This window comes from Pseudoliparis swirei, chromosome 18, assembly GCF_029220125.1.
Source record: "Pseudoliparis swirei isolate HS2019 ecotype Mariana Trench chromosome 18, NWPU_hadal_v1, whole genome shotgun sequence".
Lineage (NCBI taxonomy): Eukaryota > Metazoa > Chordata > Actinopteri > Perciformes > Liparidae > Pseudoliparis > Pseudoliparis swirei.
The window spans coordinates 15,832,596-15,853,896 of record NC_079405.1 but is presented as its reverse complement, the minus strand read 5'-3'; the positions used below and the strand labels follow the sequence as shown (position 1 = coordinate 15,853,896).

At 41.0% G+C, this 21,301-nt stretch overlaps 3 protein-coding genes across 3 annotated transcripts; 2 read left to right on the top strand and 1 right to left on the bottom strand.

Annotated features, from left to right (window-relative positions):
• Positions 1-2,153: 2,153 nt before the first annotated feature.
• emc3 (ER membrane protein complex subunit 3) lies at positions 2,154-5,352 on the top strand. The gene is made up of 9 exons (XM_056437489.1): positions 2,154-2,391; positions 2,822-2,993; positions 3,089-3,146; positions 3,301-3,394; positions 3,591-3,695; positions 3,799-3,880; positions 4,008-4,087; positions 4,420-4,502; positions 4,589-5,352. Exons 2-9 carry the CDS (start codon positions 2,839-2,841, stop codon positions 4,715-4,717), a joined length of 786 nt encoding a protein of 261 aa, XP_056293464.1. The 5' UTR covers positions 2,154-2,391; positions 2,822-2,838; the 3' UTR covers positions 4,718-5,352.
• Positions 5,353-5,711: 359 nt separating this feature from the next.
• usp4 (ubiquitin specific peptidase 4 (proto-oncogene)) lies at positions 5,712-18,203 on the top strand. The gene is made up of 22 exons (XM_056437013.1): positions 5,712-5,878; positions 7,120-7,247; positions 7,381-7,511; positions 7,625-7,751; positions 7,915-8,060; positions 9,589-9,650; positions 9,812-9,958; positions 11,058-11,175; positions 11,280-11,453; positions 11,539-11,697; positions 11,972-12,196; positions 12,368-12,451; positions 12,545-12,639; positions 13,523-13,705; positions 13,829-14,139; positions 14,242-14,463; positions 14,559-14,629; positions 14,714-14,829; positions 14,920-15,069; positions 16,098-16,201; positions 16,635-16,723; positions 16,926-18,203. Exons 1-22 carry the CDS (start codon positions 5,727-5,729, stop codon positions 17,046-17,048), a joined length of 3,117 nt encoding a protein of 1,038 aa, XP_056292988.1. The 5' UTR covers positions 5,712-5,726; the 3' UTR covers positions 17,049-18,203.
• A 1,143-nt stretch (positions 18,204-19,346) lies between these two features.
• gpx1b (glutathione peroxidase 1b) lies at positions 19,347-21,127 on the bottom strand. The gene is made up of 2 exons (XM_056437014.1): positions 20,833-21,127; positions 19,347-19,976 (listed from the first exon to the last, which is right to left on the bottom strand). Exons 1-2 carry the CDS (start codon positions 21,046-21,048, stop codon positions 19,626-19,628), a joined length of 567 nt encoding a protein of 188 aa, XP_056292989.1. The 5' UTR covers positions 21,049-21,127; the 3' UTR covers positions 19,347-19,625.
• Between the last annotated feature and the right edge of the window lie 174 nt (positions 21,128-21,301).

Below are 21,301 nucleotides of genomic sequence, written 5' to 3'. Positions count from 1 at the left end.
CCTTTATACCACTAGATGGCATTATACCTGTATGTAATACTAGGTTATTGATACATATGTATTTAATGCCGTTTATTTCCTCTGATATTTGTTCATGGTTAACTTCCAGCATAGTTGTATACATCATGTATTTACTTGTTTTATTTGTGTCATTTTGGAACTAAACATTCCTACATGGATGAGTGAGGATATGATGATCACCAGGCAATACATATTGCCAATTGAAAAATATAGACAGTTGATTTATTCTTATTAAGCAGCCTTCAGTTAGCACCCAGTCACAACACCACCTATGCTTCACCTGTAACCTTCATTACTACTGTCATCATCATGTGACCTGTTCTGTTGTGACTCTGCTGTCAGTGTCTTACCCCTCTGACTACATCACATCATCATAATGTAGTACTTTGGTCTCAAGAAGGATGGAGCTCTGTGTTGTGTGTGAACACTGTTTTGAAGAGTTGACTACATGAGTTATTGAATCAGACTGAAACATGGAGAGCACAGCTACTCTCACATATCTAAGATGACAAGTTAATGCAACGATTAAGTGACAAGTTGATTCTTGCTGTGTCCATGAATATTAAACTTCCTGTAGTCACCACTGTCGCTCACATATCCAGGTTTATTTATTTATTATTTATATTGATTATTTAATATTCTTCTAACGTTACCCTGCTATGTGTTTGCATCATATCCATCCATCCATTCTCATCCGCTTATTCCGGGGTCAGGTCGCGGGGGCAGCAGACCCAGCAGGTTGACCCAGACTTCCCTCTCGCCCACAACATTTTCCAGCTCATTCTGAGGAGTTTGCATCATAGACCACTGTAAATACGCCCTTCCTTTCCACATCATCTCTCTTTGGAGTGAGCAGTTTGATGGGATCAAAGCGGCATCGTTGATGTCACACAGTGAGGTCATCAGCTCTCAACCAATGAGTTTTAGTCAAAGGCTCACTGGTCCGTGTACGTTTTATTCGTTTGTATTTGAAACAAAAAACGAAAACACTTCTGTATTTCGCTTCTGTCGTTTGAATCCAAAAACGATAGAACGGAAGTGCTTAAAATGAAATTCAAAATAAAAGCCAGTGATATGTATTCGTATACAGGACTGTCTCAGAAAATTAGAATATTGTGATAAAGTTCTTTATTTTCTGTAATGCAATTAAAAAAACAAAAATGTCATGCATTCTGAATTCATTACAAATCAACTGGAATATTGCAAGCCTTTTATTCTTTTAATATTGCTGATTATGGCTTACAGCTTAAGAAAACTCTAAAATCCTATCTCATAAAATTTTAATATTTCCTCAGACCAAGTAAAAAAAAAGATTTATAACAGCTGAGTGTTTGTCAAGGCTCAGGAAACCCTTGCAGGTGTTTCGAGTTAATTAGACAATTCAAGTGATTTGTTTAATACCCTACTAGTATACTTTTTCATGATATTCTAATATTTAGAGATAGGATATTTGAGTTTTCTTAAGCTGTAAGCCATAATCAGCAATATTAAAAGAATAAAAGGCTTGCAATATTTCAGTTGATTTGTAATGAATCCAGAATGCATGACATTTTTGTTCTTTTAATTGCATGACAGAAAATAAAGAACTTCATCACAATATTCTAATTTTCTGAGACAGTCCTGTATAGTGTTCTATGATGCAAACACATAGCAGGGTAACGTTAGAAGAATATTAATTAGTCAATATAAATATTACATTATTATCATTATTACATGTATTTATTATTTATATTGATTAATTAAAATTATTAATTAATATTCTTCTAACGTTACCCTGCTATGTGTTTGCATCATAGAACACTGTAAATACGAATATATATCACTGGCTTTTATTTTGACTTTCATTTTAAGCACTTCCGTTCTGTCGTTTTTGGTTTCAGACAGAAACGGAATACGAAAGTGGTTTTCCGTTTCTGGTTTCAAACGGAATACAAAAAACCACGTTATTTCCGTATTCCGTATTTTGAATGAAACGAAAAAACAAACTAACAAAACGTACACGGACCCAAAACGTACACGGACCCTTGAAGGCTGACACTGACTGAGGAGCGCTGGTTTTCCCGGACAGACAGTTCCCCTCATCACCGCCAGATGGCGCTGCAGTCCCGGCGAGGCGCGGATGAGCTGCAGAAGCAGAACGCTGCTCTCATCCACAGACATTACGCTCCCATCCCTCAACACCACAGCGCGATGGCCGCAGCAGTGGATTCGAACTGTTAAATGTTGTTTAAATATTTTTAACTTGCGTTACCTCACAAAACGTATGATTCGCGTCTCTCGCAGCTGAGCTACAAACACTGCAAGTGGTCGCCACTGCGCTACGACGACTCACCAGCTGCCACAAGCCGTGACCCGAGCACCAGGAGGAAGGTAGCCGGCTGGCTAACGTTACCATTAGCGGACCATTAGCGTCAGCTGTTTTAATCAGCGGTAGTTTCAATGAATTACTGCTGTGGTTTTTGATAAACACCAGATTGTTTTACTCGTTGTAGTGGTGCTTTGATTAGGTGGTTTAACATTCGCTCGTTAATGCCACCTATTAGCAACGTTACGTTCATGACGCTGACTAGCTAGCTATATGGGCTGACAGCTCGTCCCTCTGTGGTTTCGAGGCTCTTGATCGTAGCTCGACAAAGCTAAGTTACATCTTCGTAAATTAGAAAATGACCGCAATAAAAATGGCTTACATTAGTTAGAACTTAACCCCAATAGTTGAGACTGATAAAAGCTGTGTTTAACTTGCCCGCTATGTTTGTAAAGTATTTCCCTGACGCTCGCGTTGCTGTGTTTAATTCTCCAGCTGAGCTACCAGGCTGCATGGCGGAGCCGGAGCTGCTGTTGGACTCCAATATCCGACTTTGGGTGGTGTTACCCATCGTCTTCATCACGTTTCTTGTCGGGGTGATACGGCATTACGTTTCCATTCTTCTGCAAAGTGACAAGAAGTTGACGTTAGAACAGGTTTCTGACAGGTAGGTTATTATTATTATTGTGAAGTGGATCCTATTAATGACACACACTCCAAATTCATGTGAATTAATCAATTTGATTTATTCTCCAAATCCAGCCAGGTTCTTATTCGGAGCAGAATCCTTAGAGAAAATGGAAAGTACATCCCCAAACAGGTAGCACATTTATTCATCCATCTCCAACCCATGTACAAGTTATTATTATGTTATGTCTACTGTATATATTACATATACTCTCAACACAACACCACTGTTTTGTCACAACTACAGTGTGTAGGACTATGCTGCTAAATATCTCTCCTTGTTTTAGTCTTTTTTGATGAGGAAGTTCTACTTCAATAATCAAGAAGATGGATTTTTCAAGCAGACCAAAAGAAAGGTTGTTCCGCCTTCTCCAATGACAGGTAATCATTTCAGGTATTCACCACAATACCTGATATGATAAGGCAGTACAATTAAAATGTCAGTCATTTTCAATTAAGCTTTGTGTTTTGTTTTAACAACAATGTAGTATATATATATATATATATATATATATGAATGACATATGACTGTGCTTTGCAAGAAGTTCATTAAGTGCAATTTGTTGTCTTTTCACAGATCCCAGCATGCTGACAGACATGATGAAGGGAAATGTCACCAATGTTCTTCCCATGATCCTCATTGGAGGCTGGATCAACTGGACCTTTTCAGGATTTGTAACAAGTAATTATGTCACTGATCTGGCAGCTTGTGGTCTTGCTCCCAGATAAGATAGTGTATATGCAAATCCTACCATTGAGTTCTCTCTTGTCTCTATTTCACACAGCTAAGGTTCCCTTCCCTCTCACTCTGCGCTTCAAGCCAATGCTTCAGCAAGGAATAGAGCTGCTTTCACTGGATGCCTCCTGGTAAACTAATAAAACAAGATCATTAGAGATCTACTGTCTTAGTTGTTGTGTATTCATCTCAAAATGCTGAACCTAATGTGTGATTATCTTGACATTTGTTCTGTCTGGTTGTGCATTTGTCAATTAGGGTGAGCTCGGCGTCATGGTATTTCCTGAACGTGTTTGGACTACGAAGCATGTACTCATTAATTCTTGGCCAAGATAATGGTAAGTGTTGCTAATTTTAAGATCGTTAAAATATTTTGTTGTGTCAGATCGTTTGATGATAAAGTGAAAATGTAAATTGAACCATGTCCTACTACAAGTAGTTATTGGATTCACAGGAATGTGACCATAAAAGAAATATTTAAATTCAGAGATTTTAATTTTAAGATTGTGCTACAGATGCATCCTGGTCTGTGATATATGCAGATCAATCCAGCCTTAAGAGAAAGGCCTGTGACTTTGATGAATTATATGCCAACAAAGCTTTGCATTCAGATACTTATTTTTCATTTCCAAAAGATGATTGTTTCAACTATGTTTTTCAATCCCCACAGGGGCAGATCAGTCGAGGATCATGCAGGAGCAGATGAGTGGTGCAGCCATGGCCATGCCTGCAGATACAAATAAAGCTTTCAAGGTATATATCGCAGCAGTTACAGCATAATTCATGAATGTGGTGGGGCTTTGCTCGGTTGTTCATGCGATCTCTGTCTTTGATTTTAGGGTGAGTGGGAGGCACTGGAGCTGACGGACCATCAGTGGGCGCTAGAGAGTGTAGAGGAAGATCTGATGAGCAGAGAGCTGGACTTGGATGGCATGTTTAGCAAGGAGCTGCCGAGTGGCATCTTCTGATGGCCGGGTCACTTCTACTTGGAGCCTTCATTTTTAATTTTGATCATTGCAGGGATTTGTTTTTGGTTAGAACCCCAGAGATTGGACACATCCCTTCATGTTATGCAACGTTTACATTTACTTATTTGTTGTCCTTGTCTTTGATTACCTTTCCTGTCCATGTAATATCTGAAATAACACTGGTTCTGCTGCTGTTCCATTTCTTTTAAGACATTTGAGATGTTTGGGAGACATTAAGTGGCTTTTTGCTTACTGGAATGCATTATTATTAGCGTGTAACTGTATGCCCCTCATGCCATTAGGTAATATAATGTGAACTACCTAGTGCTTCTTTTTTATTGTGTCATGTACCGCTAGACTAGCTGTTTCAATTTCCATTTGTGTCATAATGTTTAAACAATAGGCGTTTATTTTATTATACTTTAACAATCTTTATTTGACTCCTCTGTTAGATCATAGATTGATCAGTGGTTATGTCAGCTGCCTAAAGCTGGAAATAGACCCATAACTGATTAGCTGTTGGCAGAGAATGTTTGTGTCATTGAAATATTGTGTTTTTGAACTATGTAGATGGTTTATTTTGTAATGTAACCCCTCCGTGTTTTGTACAGCATAAAGCCTGTTTTGACAAAATCCACGGTTTTATTTGTTTCAATGCACACCAACGCAAGCAAACGTAACATAAACAAAATATGTCAGTCATCCTTCAGGCTATCCATTTTCAAAGGCGAAGTCGGTGCTAAGGTTTGTTGATCCCTACAAAATGTTTTTCATCATATACACGCATGCTATTATGAGTCCGTTTGGTTCCTTATGACTGACTGGTGTGTCGATGGTGGTGCGAGGATCAGTCGCATTGGAGTGCTACAGCAGCCCTCCTCGATTGTGTAACGTCACTGACCAGCGGAGAGGAAGAACTTTTCCCGGAGCAGAGCTCTGAAGCTTGCACAAGTCGAGTGCGCGCCTCTTCCACCCGCGCGTTCACGATACCGGCACACTCTCTAGATACATGATGGCCGAGGGAGGCGGACCCGAGCCGGGTGGCGCGGCGGACTCCGACTCGGAGCCGGTAGCCGCTCAAATGCTAACACCTTCAACCGAAAATCAAAAGCAGACTATTGGGTCACTTTTGAAGGCGACTTTAAGAAGGGGAGACGAATGGTAAGAATCGCCAATGTTATCTGTTTGTTTCAGCTCGCGATGCTAGCTCACGTTAGCTCGTAAGAAACCGGAAATGATAGCACGGTAAAGCTAGCATGCTAACGGAACCGATGGTTGCAAGTCTGAAATCGAAAGCTGCTGTGCTACCGATAATTTGTCCAGCTAATGTTGAACAAGTTAGCCCGCTAGCTGCGAGCCAGCTTGACTTAACAAGTTGCATGGTGCCTGTAGTAACAGCATGTTGGTTGTGTACAGCGAAACTTACACGGCTAAATTGGTCGTTTGTAAGCGTTAACGTCGGTTTTGTAACAACTTAAGTGACGTTGGCTGATGTGGTAGCTAGTCGGCTGGTAGAATAGGCCCTGGATTCAGATTGTGAGTTTACCTGCCAGTTAGACCAGCTCGTCAGGTAAACAACATCAGCTATCAGGAAATGGGCCCGTTGACAGGATTATATTGCGAGTCGTCACCTGTCTGTATTGACACGCCAGGAGAAGTTGTCTCTCAGGTTTCTGAACTGGCCAGCTTCCTGTTGTTGGCTAACAATGTTTCAGATCATACAAGCCGTCCAGGCCGAGGCACAATGCAGCGACGTTTCACGATTTTATTTGTCAACATAGAAATGTGAGATAAGCAACAATAGAAATGGGCAGCTAGGGAAGAACATGGCACAGGCATAATGCTTATTAGTTGCTAGCTACTGACCTAATAACACGTTGATATAGCGTTAGTTGTTGAGTCAGTTCATACGTATATAGTATTTCATGATACTTTATTATCATTAAATATAAATTGGAAACTATCCCATGGCATTCAAGCTGAAATGTAAGATTTTCCGCAAGCATATTTACACTCTTGCATAGCTTGGGGATGTTAACCTCAGGTTAAAGGGCAAAGTAAAACAAAACAAAGATATTTTACCCTCACATGTGTGAATGCTCACTAACAAGTCTATTAGTTGGAGATTATCTTGGGAGGAGATTAAGTCAAACTAACTAGCTGTCACTATATTGGCAAATGCCAATGCAGTTTGGTATTACATCATGTTATGGGTTAACATATGACTAATTACAATGTCTCTCCAAATCACATGTATCAGCTCTTAAACCTGTCTTGTTTTTGCTTGATATCTTAACCTATCAGGTGATTAGAAATACTTTTTTAAGTGTAAGTCTTCCAAGTTCAGAAGAAACTGTATGTACTACATTTGTTGTTAACTTTTACCAACCAATTTGTTTTAGGTATCTAATAGACAGTCGGTGGTTCAAACAATGGAAGAAGTATGTTGGATTTGACAGCTGGGACATGTTCAATGTTGGAGAACGTAGCCTCTATCCAGGACCAATTGATAACTCTGGGCTTTTCTCAGGTAAAACCATCATCTGTAAACAAATGTCTGTTGGACTTTGATTGGCTTGTTCTTGAGAACAGCATACACTCCACATATAGATTAAAAGAGCTGTTCAGCCTGTAATCATCATTTTGTTATTGTCTCCTTAAAGACCAGGAGACTCAGGTCCTGAAAGAGCACCTTATTGATGAACTGGACTATGTCCTCGTACCAACTGAGGCATGGAAAAAACTTGTCTGCTGGTACGGCTGTCTTGAGGGCCAGAGACCTATCATCAGGAAGGTAAAGCTGTTGTAATTTTTTTTTTTTAACTTAACCATTCACTTGTGGTTCTTGCTCCTAAATGTATTTTTTTTTGTGGTTCTGGCTCCTAAATGGCTTTTGTTCTTCTTCAGGTTGTTGAACATGGCATGTTTGTCAAGCACTGTAAGGTGGAGGTCTATTTGCTGGAGCTGAACTTGTGCGAGAATGACAACATGGACAATGTTGTCACACGTCATTTCAGTAAAGCTGATACTATAGGTGAGGGCTGACATGCGTTTTTATATATTGGACCCTGCATTGAAATGACGAAATAGATGGCTACTTACACATCAGAAATATCATACTTTGTCATTAAATGGGTTTGGTGTAAAAATAAATAAGCAGGAACGATTATCAAGTCTCGCAAATCCCTTCTTTTCAGACACTATAGAGAAGGAGATGAGAACGCTGTTCAATATCCCATCAGAGAAGGAGACACGGCTCTGGAACAAATACATGAGCAACACCTACGAGCAGCTGAACAAACCAGACAGCACAGTCCAGGATGCTGGTCTCTTCCAGGGGCAGGTAGGTGTTATTCAAATAACCTTCAGATTACTGATAGACTCTGGTCCTCGTTTCTTTTGAAGAACACCACGACCCAGTAGCGTACCGGTGCTCACTGCAAACATAATTCATTAACAGGCATGTACCGAATAACGTGAACTTTAAGAGTATTGCAATACAATACATTAGCCCTGCGATAAGATCTATATTGTTGAGGTTATAATGTGTACGTCTTGTGTAGGAGGTCAGATTATGCTTCAGCCGTATGTTAATTTTTTGTCCAAAATTTCTTGACGGTGTTGTCTTGCAATAGTATTGAAAGGTATTACAAATATTGTGTGTTCCCTTCATATCAATTGGGGCTTGACTGGGTATAGGATGATAATTACATTTCACCACATATCACAGTCCAATTTAAAAACTTGACAAACTATGTTGTGTTTCACATGCTACTCTAGAGCAGTGGTTCTCAAACTTTTTCGGTCACGTCCCACTTTGGAGGAAGAAAGCTGTTTATGCCAACACAATTGTAACTAAATGGTCCACGCTCATTATTATTGAAATCTGTGATTTTTTAAGTAATAGAATTGCTTTTCAATCACTTACAATTAAACCAGATTGCTCCATTAGACAAAAAACTAATACACGTTTGTAATCACTTAGAATACAAATATTGTTCTATTTGGCAACAAATAGCTTATTGTGGCTGAAATTAACCTGTTTTGCACTGAATATATTTTCAAGATAATGACAATAAAGTGCAACCTGTGAAAAACTAAACAACAAGTTCAAATATTTGACAATCAAAAGTTTTACTGAGTTTTACACTGCATATCTTAAAAAACAAAACCAATAACATGCAACCTTTGCAAAACGAGTGCAGATATGTGTGAGTCATCATGTTTGAGCATTATTATATGTTGCAATAAGCTTTCCACTCCACCTCTTTTTAAAAAGGGCATCCCAGAGGTAGGCTCTGGCAAGTCGCTCAGCATCTCGGCCGTCACGCATGCGCATCGTAACGTGTTAACGCCGTAACGTGTTACACGAAAGTACATGCATTTAGCTTTTTATTTATTTATGACTGTCTGTGTACTTTGTAATTGGTGAAGTACTAAGGTAATAAAGGTCTTGAAATAAAAAAATCTGCATTTCCTCTTGCGCCCCCGCCTGTCATGCCTTGGCGCCCAACTAGAGGGGCGCACCCCACAGTTTGAGAACCACTGCTCTAGAGGTAAGCCAATACCTCTATGGTATTACCATTTTTTTAAAGTAAGTTTTACTATTCAATACTTTGTTATTTAATGATATTAAAGTGTCACAGGTTGCAATGTGAAAGGTGAGAGATGAAGCTATTTTCTGAAAACTAAAGCGAACAAGTAGACTTAATCACACATTGAAGTCAGTGCAGTTGACAGACCTACCTACAGCTGCTAAAGGTGGCAGCACCTGACGCATGTTAGTATTCACTTTACGCCTGAGACACGATGGCTCTGACATGAAGGTCAGTTTTGCCGGCTTGGCTCTCAATCAGCTGGTTTTCCCACAGGTGCTTGTGATTGAGCGGAGGAATGAGGATGGCACATGGCCCAGACAAGCCTCCCATCCCAAGTAAGCAAATACCTTGTTGTGGTTTTTATTGTCATTTTGTAAACGCCTACTAGAATACAAATTGTATCCTATCCTAGTATATGATTTTTCGAGAGTTATCTATCCAAACATTGAAAGTAGGTCATTCTTTAACAAACGTTTAACACGGTCTTGCTCACCAGATCCAGTACTACCCCATCCAGGAATTTCACGACTTCCCCAAAACTCTCCTCCAACTCAACAGCCAGTATCTCCTCAACAGTAACCAATGGAGACAGTAGCTGTAGCCCTGGCTACACACTCAACAACAGCACATCCTCTGGTAACAGGCAAGTGTCGTTTTCTGATTTATCCCTCCCATCACTTTTTCCTCCATGCACAGAGTGCCGTCCTTTACCTCTCCTGCACATGTACTGTCTGCTTAATTTAGCACAGGACTTCACACTTATGGTCACGTGGGTTTTTGAACCAACTCTTCTCATAGTATTCAGTTGTTCCATCTCCAAAGGAAGTATGCTCTGCTGGTACTTGCACAACAAACATTTCTCATGCTGGTGTCTTGTAGAGGAGATTAAAGGGACAGTCCCGCACACTATTCTTGCATTTGTTGATTACAGTATAGTCAGTTCTGCCCCTACAGCCCATCGGAGCAAAAGAAAGAACAGATAATTAAATTTCTGTTACACCCCACAGTATGTTATTTACCTCTTCCTATAATATCATTAGTTCTTATCTTCTAGTACTTCTGCTTGTCATTGTTTTCGATTTTGGGTGTTTTGTTTGCTTTCAAATGCAACGCTGTGCGTCACTCAGAAAAGCAATGCAACGCCCATTTGAAGGCGAGCTGGTATCACATTTGTACATACACTACAGTGCTGTGTCAGCATAATGTTTATCATTTTTGCATGGTGAGGAATGTGTACTGTTGCAGCATGGGTCCATTATCGTGCTTTGCTTAATGTAAAAAGCATTACGGCCTTACGGTGCTTGCATTTGCTCTTTCTAAAGTTCACTGCTACCGAGATCTTAGTAGGATAACTGAAGCGTTGACTACTTGTAACTAAATGTGTTCCTGCACACAATTTGATATCAAACTTAAAATAAAAGATGGACAATTTGACTGAATTTCACACGTCATAGAGACTTTTTAAAATTTAGATACAAAAGAAAGCTGTTCTTTTACATGTTGCATGATTGTGAGTTTTTGTTTAGTATTCTATGAGTGTGATAGCGTGGCAATAGCATGTGTTGTCAACTCATAGAGCTACGCATGACAAATGGTAGAAACATGTTCTCGTCAAGTGGAATTTTGTCAATATGTTTTTATCCATATACCATATTTGAATGTCATGTTTAAACACAAGTGGCTTCATCGCAGCACACTGTCTTTAAAGAACCTCCACAGTAACCGATCTGCTCTTCCAACAGATTGGGGGGCTACAATTCATACAGCTCCTCCTACAACTACAGGGAGTCACAGTCACAGCCTGGCCTGTGTGGTCTCAGTAATTTGGGCAACACGTGCTTCATGAACTCTGCCCTCCAGGTACAAAACAATAATAACCCCATGCATCAAACTTCCTTTCAGAGAAAGTTTATATTTTTTTGGTGTATCATGTTAACATTATCCATTTGTTATTCTTCTTCCAGTGCCTGAGCAATGCATCTACACTCACAGAGTACTTCCTCAATGACCAATATGAGGCAGAGATTAACCGAGAGAATCCCCTGGGAATGAGGGGAGAGATTGCAGAGGCCTACGCAGATCTAGTCAAGCAGATGTGGCTGAGCCGCAGCAGCTACGTGGCCCCACGTACTTTCAAAGTGAGTCGTCTTCAAACTATTTCTCTTTGAAGTGACTGTTTTAAGATTCCGAAGGTACAAATAAAGTTGACCTTTTTTACCCCAGACCCAGGTCGGACGTTTTGCCCCCCAGTTTTCAGGCTACCAGCAGCAGGACTCCCAGGAGTTGTTGGCGTTCCTGCTCGATGGGCTCCATGAAGATTTAAACCGTGTCAAGAAGAAGCCTTATCTGGCTGTGAGGGATGCTGAGGGCCGTGCAGATGAGGTATGGTGGAAATGGAAGAAAACTAAAAGCGAACTGAATCTAGTTTCTGAATATAACGCTGCTAAAATATTCATATTCACAGAATTCCTGGCTTTGTTGTGTTTCGATTCATGAAGTTGGTGTTACATTTCAAAGATATTGATTGAGCTGCAAGACATGGCATATACTGTATTTATTATATTTGTATGTAGAAATATCAAGTGACACGCTTTATTTCTGAGGCTTTAAATTGGCATCTAATGAAAGTTGTTCTCCTCTGTTTGTGGAATTCCAGACTGTTGCAAAGGAAGCCTGGACAAACCACCGTTTGCGCAATGACTCCATTATAGTTGATATTTTCCACGGCCTCTTCAAATCCACTTTGGTATGCCCAGAATGCTCCATGGTGTCAGTAACCTTTGACCCATTCTGCTACCTCACACTGCCTCTGCCCATGAAGAAGGACCGTACTATGGAAGTTTTCCTGGTGCGATCAGACCCTCAGTCCAGGCCAACACAGGTGAGGCTGAATTAGAGTTATAGCTCTAGACTTGGAACACCTACAAATTAACTAATGATAATTAATACCAACTAACCAATATGAGCATTCCCATTTCTGAAAACAGGATTTGCTTTGTACCTCTTATGTTTCTGAAAGCTCAAGTATTTCTTCTTCTTTTTTGTCTTGCAGTATCGAATGGTGGTCCCCAAACTGGGAACAGTGACCGACCTTTGCATCGCCTTGTCCAAACTCTGTGGATTCCCTCAGGAAAACGTTAGAACTTTTTTAAATTATCCCTCCAGCTTTACATTTTCTTTGTCTTAGTTTGAAATGGAAATAATATGTGCAATTTACTTCTATATCTAGATGGTGGTGGCTGACGTATACAATCATAGGTTCCATAAAATCTATAGACGGGATGATGGTCTCAACCAAATCATGGAAAAAGATGACATCTTTGTGTAAGTAGTGTTGTTGACGAAACGATGAGATGTCTTCAGCGAGTCACCGTGGACACTGTTTGACACTATAGTTGTATTTGAAGTGCCTGCAGGGGTCGCTAGCTAGCCAGCTGGCTGGAGCTCTCAGCAGACTATTCTCATATTCAAGAGACTTCCCTGTTTGAAGAGCACAACCCACATTTCCATTGTACAATTAACAGGAACTTGCAATCATTTGCCTTTTTGGAGGTAAAAAGCTCCACAAGTGCTTACAAGCTTAGCTTCGTAGCCAGCTGACGAGTGAGACTTACAGACCAACTGCAGCGTAGCGGGCGAGATAAGAGGAGAGGGGGAAAAGCGGCCTCTGACAGGGCAGAGAGGTAGAGACAACATGACTCTTCTTGAACATTTGTTTTGAACTGAATACAACTAATAGACTAATATGTGTGGGATATTATTCCACTGTTATAACTGAAAAAGTAGGTCTAGTCAATTTTTTTCCAGCAAAGTCTTATAAACAGTCTCCCCTTTGATTCTCATGTCACTGTCAGCTCTTAGAATCAATTGTTTCAGGGGTGGGGAAGATAAACCATGCAGTCTCTTAATTAGGTGAACTAGCAAAACATTTAAAAGCACAATCAGTGTTTTTCTTCTTCTATAATATTGTAATCGTGGTATGAGTTTGTTTGATACGTTTTTAGAATTCTCGGTATATCCGTACGTTACTGTATGTCATCTCACATCCGGTCCATTATCGTGAAAGGGATTTTTCTGAAAATTAAACAAGTACAGGACTAATTGTACTGTCGTATCTGCATCCTGCGTTCATCACTAGAATGCAGTAGCAATTTCAAATACAGCCCACGTGTGTGTAATGTGTGTCTTTTTGTGTTGCTCTTTGCAGGTATGAGGTACAGGAAGAGGACAGTGAGAGGATGAACCTCCCTGTTTATTTCAGGGAGCGCCACTCCAAGCATGCAGGAAGTTCCTCAAGCACCATGCTGTTTGGCCAGCCTTTACTCATCACCGTGCCCAGACACAACCTCATAGCAGACGTTCTTTATGACAAGATCGTCGAGAGAATTGGGTAAGGACCTACTGTGTAAATGGAAAAGAAGAAAACCGCAGTGACAGTATCGTGACTTAAAATACAAAAGTGAGTTCTGAGGGCATTTGATGGTTAACTTATCTTCTCTGTTCCCTGGTGCAGGCGCTATGTAAAAAAAACCCAGAGCCCCAACAGTGAAAGCAGGCCGTCGGCCTCTGCGTCGGCTTCAGCGTCGGCCTCTACGTCGGCCTCTGCGTCGTCCCCTCCGACAGCCTCAGTGTCATCCCCAGCGTCGGCCTCGGCGACCGTTGCCAGCTGCAGTCAGGCTCCTGAATGTTCCACATCGTCTAGCCTCAATGCCAGCCTGGGTGGCTGTGGCAGCCCCCTGTCAGACGGGGCCTCGTGCAGTGCCAGTTCCAGTAATGGCAGCAACCACTCAGAGACCTGCAATGAAACTAATGGTTTATATGATGGTAATAAGCTAAGATTCACCACATTTGAATTAGTTCAACGGAAACATTGATCAGCCATGCAAAACACTGCAATGTGATGAGATGTCATTGTTGTCTGTTCAGGTGAGGAGGAGGCCATGGACCACCAGGTGAGTCCCGAGCGAGAGAATGGCCAGTCCGAAGAGGATGAAGAAGAGACCTCTGACTTGGAAAATGGGTCGAAAGGAGCCTCAGCCAAGCAGAGCTCTTCACCAGCCAAGCTCTTCACTTTCAGCATCGTCAACTCTTACGGAACAGCTAACATCAGCCCGCTGCCCTGTGATGGAAATGTCCTTAAACTGAATCGTCAGTGCTCTACCTTTGAACTTACAATTGCATAGTTTTATTTTTCAATTGCTTTTTCTGTTGACGGCGCCTCTCCCTCATCCTAATCTCTGCAGCACATTCCACGGTGGCCATCGACTGGGACGCAGCATCCAAGAAACTGAGCTATGATGAACAGGAAGCCGAGGTCAGTAGGTTCATAGTCGGCAGAAAAATCCTGTTACAAGAAATGCAAGCCGCCTATTTATGTTTGTGTGAATATTGTGTGTAGGCCTATGAGAAGCATGAGAGCATGCTCCAGGCCCAAAAGAAGAAAGCCACCGTGGCTCTGAGGGAATGCATCGAGCTCTTTACAACAATGGAGACACTTGGAGAACACGATCCATGGTAAGGGTTCACCACTACAGCCTAGTTCAGTGTCAAACCACCACTTCTGCCTATATCTTTGTCATATAAATATGATCTTTTTTGACGCAGGTATTGTCCAACATGTAAGAAACACCAACAGGCCACCAAAAAGTTTGACTTGTGGTCGCTGCCCCAGATTTTGGTGGTTCATCTAAAGCGGTTCTCCTACAACCGGTGTTGGAGGGACAAGCTGGACACAGTGGTGGACTTTCCCATCAGGTATGCAGGCAGTATTGCTCATTAACATTAATTTGAATACATTTAAGAACAATGCTTTAGTCTGAAGATGAGAAAAGCCACTGATGTGTCTTTTTCGTAGTTCCAGATGTTCCGATAACTGGTCACTTCTGAAGTTGCACAGTCGATGAGTGGGCCTTTTTTATTTTTTAGATTTGTTCACGTTGTCTCAGGTCTTAGCATCATGACAATATCTGCTTACTGAAAGTTCCTTTTGTTTCTTAATTATTAACATAGTTATGCATTTCTTTAGTAAATCAGCGTTATAGATTTTGGTGACCAAGTGATACTCGATGCAAATCAGTTAGACATACAGATCAAAATGTGACAAGCCGCTTTTGATACATATTGTTTTCCTCAATTTATATAATATTATTGTTTTGTCATTTGAAGATTGTGCTGAGAGTGCAGAATCAGTAGCACTTTAACACTAGGGGGCGCTGTAGCCTGAAACTCACAGAACAAAGTAACCTGAGGTCTCAATGAGGAAATACTGTATTTATTGTACTATCAAGAAATGGACTGTAGCCTCAGGAAACTCCTCTCAGGGAACTCCTCACAGAGTGAAAACGGTGGTGCTTTCAGGGACCTTGTTTTTATGAAATTGACTGCGCTACTAGCATTGGTCAAAACCTTGTTTAGTTCACGGCACATCTAGCTCTTCTCTGTGTATGACAGTGTGTCCATTGCACATTTGGAGAGAAACTCTTGACCAGCGCCTGCAAGCCCTTCCTTGGTCTGCGCATCATCTGTGACGCCGCGATCGCGCATGCGCAAGCGAAACCTGTTGACGCCGTAACTGTAACGAAAATATAGTTTGAGAACCACTGGCTTAAAGTAACATGCGAGCGGGCCATATGCTGTGTTTTACATTGAATTGGACTTTAAGAAAATCTACTCTCTTCTTGGCTGTAGTAGTAGTCGTAGTAGTTTAAGTTTAAATTTAATAACTCCGTTTTGGTGAAAATGTCATTTTATTTCCAAATGACTGAAGATATTTTCTTTGTCAGGGATCTGAACATGTCCGAGTTTGTGTGCGATCCTAAGGCCGGCCCCTTTGTATATGACCTCGTTGCCGTGTCCAACCACTACGGAGGAATGGGAGGGGGTCACTGTAAGTAACTTTTAATAATTTTTTAGTACAAAAATAGTTTTCTGTTATTTGAATTGCTTGTTCCACTTTAGAAATCACAGGTCAATATAACTCTACATCAACATACCATTTAAGAGCTGTTAATAGCTTATTTTAACATGCAACTATAATATTTTCATAATTCCCTGTCTTGTTCTTTTGCCAATGCAGTTTGTTTGTCTTAAAACATTCACACAGCACGTGTCCACAGGGGCTCTGCTGGACAAGCACAGTGTCTCATGGACACTAGGATCAGTTACATTTTAACACGGCGACGTGTCTTATGCATCTTTTTGTCAAGTAGTTTTTGTGTTTGCTTTGTCCCTTCATAGTAAAGAGGTGTGAGTTGTATCTCTTTCTGGATAAACAAATAAACTGAGTAGCTGCTTGTTTAACACTTATTTACATCTGACAGACACTGCTTATGGCAAGAATAAAGTGGACGGAAAGTGGTATTACTTTGATGACAGCAGTGTCTCCTCTGCCTCAGAGGACCAGATTGTGGTGAGTATAGACTCGTTGATGTTTCTTACATTTTCTGTATACAGGCAAAGTTATCCTGGAATTGAGAGATGCAGTGTTTGGTAAAAGTGGCCTTTGTGTCATTGACTGATGTTTGACGAGGATAAGCCCTCTTGGCCTTCTGTCCTCGGTGTTGAGTGTCCCTGTGTGTGTAGTGTAACGCTATTCTTGTCACCCTTTGCAGACTAAAGCAGCCTATGTGCTGTTCTATCAGCGCAGAGACGAGGAAGCCCCCTCCAAACCTCAGCCTTCGGGCTCACTGGGAGGAGCCCCAGAAGCAGCCGATGACCACATGGACACAAACTGAGAAGCCCTGATGCGAAGGGACACGCACTGAAACATATATGGCAAATTGAGACACTCGGACACACACACAAAGCTACTTTAGTGACAGAGGACTCCACAGACTTAACATTATTAACCCAACCTTCCCCGTATTTTATTTGATTTCTGTCTCAAATGTTGTCAACTAGAGCCAACAGCCGCGTCAGAGAGTGACCTGAGAGACTTCGTCCCTGCAGCAGACGGCCTCCTGATTTCTGATCATAGTTTACTAGTCTGGAACTAAAGAGGAGTATGGATATAGATCCTCTCACTGGATGAGCAGAATGTTAGAAGTGCCCTCAAATGCGTCGATAAACAAATGCTTCTGTTGCCCACAACAGTCAGACATATTTAAAAAAGCCAAATGCACATGTTTCAACCAAAGCGTTCCAAGGTTTTTATGATGAAATCTAACAACTGTTAAGACATTAGCAGGGTATTGGCATTGTTCCTCGATGCATCTCTGATAATTTTGCTGATGTAAATGCATACTCTTGACAGTGTGATGTGCACACAGAACAATACATGCCATGCTTGTTGAAAGAATCCTGTGACCTTATTTCAGCTGCGTAAAGTGGATCACTGATGGGCAGATCCAAACCACAGAGGGGTGTCTTGTCTCAAGGTTAAGAGCTGCGTCTTGACATGATTTGTGGCAGAAGCCGTTTTCCTTGTTCAGCCATCTGTTTGTGTTCTATGATGCACAGAATGGGCTCTGCTGCTTCGCATACCCTCAACTTATGAGAGGACTCTTACCCTGCTCACGATCTTTATTGCCTTTTTTTTGTAATGACAATGCAAACGCGGCCTTTTGATTCCTGCAACCTGACTAAAAAGGGGGCACTTTGAATTCTCCATAAGTACATTATCATTATCTACCTGCTTCTGGTGCATCAAGACATCACAGGATTGTATGATTTGGCCTTAGCATTAAGGGTTATGGTCTGTCATACACTTCCAGATCATTATAATGTATCTTATAAGCATTTTTTGATTGCTGCCTGATCAGACCCCTCGCTCACCTGCAATGGCTTGTCCTTATTAGTCTTGTACATTAATGCAGTGCTATATTGAAATGGCTGTTATTTGATATCTTCAAAGCACACTGAGTGAAGCAAAATAAACTAGTATAAAAGTGGTGCTTTTTGATGAAACTTGAACTCGCTCCCTGTCGTTGGGAACGATCGACATGTGTCATCAGATGGAGTCGGGGCAGCAGTACCTTGACAGCATTCCCACTGAGTGCAGGCATTTGCTTCCAGTGATCCCAGTACGCCACTCGGCTGTCAAGTGAAATAAGGCAAAGCTGTCTCTGTTGGCGACATAAGAGAAGAATCCCTCTGTTGCATCTTAACGGGTCTTCAGACACAGGAGAATCCTAACCCCAGGAAGCGGTTCACAACAGGTGTCCTGTGTGCCTGGGTATAAAATACACTTCTGTAAACTGTCTCACGGGTCTTTGGGTGAAGCCAGATGGCAGTTAACACTTAATGGATCTATTCCCTTAAGTCTTGTTCTGTGGCATAAATGCTGCCCTTTGTTGCATTACAGCATGTTGATAAGAAGGACCTCCAAGTACCCTTTTGCTGATTGGTCCTGCCAATCATGTCTTTCAGAGATGACTACCTAATTATAATCATGTAAGCCTCTAGAAAAGCTTTACATCATATTTGTAATCCTAGATACTTGGTTGAAAACAAAATCCATCTGCAGAATGCAGCGAATCTTGTTTTCCCTCTTAATGACAGCATTCAAACAAAAAAATAACCGAAGATATGTAAATAATCAGACTATTGAAAATAGATGTAAAGATTCACGTCATATTTATGTTATTGCCAATATCTACAGTATTTGTTATTAACTGAGAAATATTTGAATTTAAAGTACAATAAAGACTGGAGGCCTCAACAAAGTGGTTTGTTTGGACTAATTACCCAAAATATATACAATACTCTAATAAGCCTTCAATAAAGCTGTGACTAACAAAACTGGTTTAACATTTGAGATAGTTGGGAAATATCTATTGTGAAAGGATCTTGTTGGCAGATGATGCAGCCTTAGTTTAATGCTGACTGATTGCAAAATGTACGATAATCTGCTAATCCAGGATCCCCGACAGAAGTGCTGGGCGGGGAATCTTACCCACAATAACTAAATTACAACTAAATTACTTTAAATGCAGGTTAACGTTTTGCGTTTTATCATAAAGTTTTACTTGCATATATATTCAAAAGAACAATATAAAGTATTGGTCCTGTAATTTCACTGAGAGGCAGTCAGGAAATGTGTGAATAAAATAGTTTTATTGGTCCTCTTTACACTTGAAAACACTGCTGTGCTTTGCATACACAATGCAGCTGAAAACATTCAGGCTTTTACGGTTCATCAGATTCCCCCCTTACAAATAACTTGTTTTTAGAGGGTGCCTTCATATTGTAAAAGAACAGAACACAGCTACCGTATGTAAGAGAGCACAGGCGGTCTGACAAGTGTTGCACAGAAGCTGCAGAGAGACAGCAAGGAGCCCAAAGTGGGTCAACGGTACTGGAGGACGGGTTCTTTAGTTGGCCTGGCTGAGGAGCTTCTTGATGTCACCCTCGACGTCACTGGTGACGAACCTCCTGCTGTAGCGCTTGAACGGCACTCCATCCGGCCCGATGAGGAACTTCTCAAAGTTCCAGGCCACGTCGTTCCTGCAGACCGGACTCCACGTGATCAGCTTGGGGTCATCGAGCAGGGCAGCCGACTCGTCGCTGGGGTATGGGAGCGCCCCCCTCAGGAACACAAACAGGGGATGGGCATCTTTCCCGTTCACATCTACTTTCTCCAGGAGCTGGAACTTTGGCTCAAAGCCATTTCCAGGACGGATATACTTCAGAGACATGAGGATTTCCTCATTCTTGCAGTTCTCCTGAATGGGTTGAACAGAATTTTAGGTGTGATTGTTACATTTTAGGATGCAGGTCACTCTTAAGGAGTTTCCTTGGTAAAGTATATAATGGCAGTTTGTCTCTAGACCTTATTTCATTTTCATGTTTTATAAAGGAAGTGGTTAGCAGATAACGTCATGGAACAAAGGTGTGAAGTTCAAGTGTGATGTAAAACTTTAGAAGTCCAACATCATTCCAATACCACTGACTCAAGGTTTTAAATGGCTGAGGACAATGTAATGACGAAAGAAATCATGCAAGTCTTTACAGATCAGGTCTGACCAGTTACTATTACAACATGTTGTAAGTCCACTGTTTATTTTGTTATCTGCCTTTTCTCGAGCAGAAAGAACCAATCCCTACTGTTGAACTCTGCGGATTATTTGAACCATCATTTCTGTAACCATCTGTTAATGAATTATTAGGGTTGTCATACATAACTAGCTAGGTGTGCCTTTTATTACCAACAGTAGCACCATTTCCTCTTTCCTAAATTTGCAGAAACAATTTTAAAGGAACTCAATTCCTCACCAGCTAAATGTATCCTTAAGTTTTAAGTTTACTTTTCGAATTTTCATAAATTGGTTGAGATAATATAATTATTAACTTGGATTAGTGCATATATATAAATAGTTATATATAACTAACTATATATATATATAACTATATAGTTATATAAAGTCTAAACCAGGAAAAACACTTATTCCATCTGAGTAAATAGCCTACACATTCATTATAATTGACAATTTTGCTGTATGCCGTTGTATAATTGTTTCAAAATTCTAAAGTTATTTTCGGGTAGAGTCGACCTGTTGGAGAGAACAATCATTTCCTCACCTGATGGCCGAACTGGTTGCAGGGCACTCCCAGGATCACGAGCCCCTTGCCGGCGTACCGCTGGTGGAGCTCGTTCATCTGAGTGTAATCCCTGGAGGTCGTACCTCAGAGAGACGCGACATTCTCGATGAGGACAACTTTGCCCTTCAGGGAGGAAAAATTAAACGTTTTCCCCGTGAGGAGTTTGGTTGAGAGCTCGTAAAATTTCGCAGCCATTCTTGATACTTATTCTTTTTGTCGAGTCACTATGATCCCTTTATTTCCGAGTCACTCCACTTTCTTCGGTGTCTTGAGCATGCGTCAAGAGCAAGCGATGATTTATAGTCAAAGATCTTGTATTTAACTCTCAAGATGGTTCACATCCTGCAGCCTACGGGACGGGATTAGGATATTCCCATATATCATCACATTAATAGAAAGTATTAATGATTGTATCGCTACATTTATGGTATGTTCTATGTTAAAATAA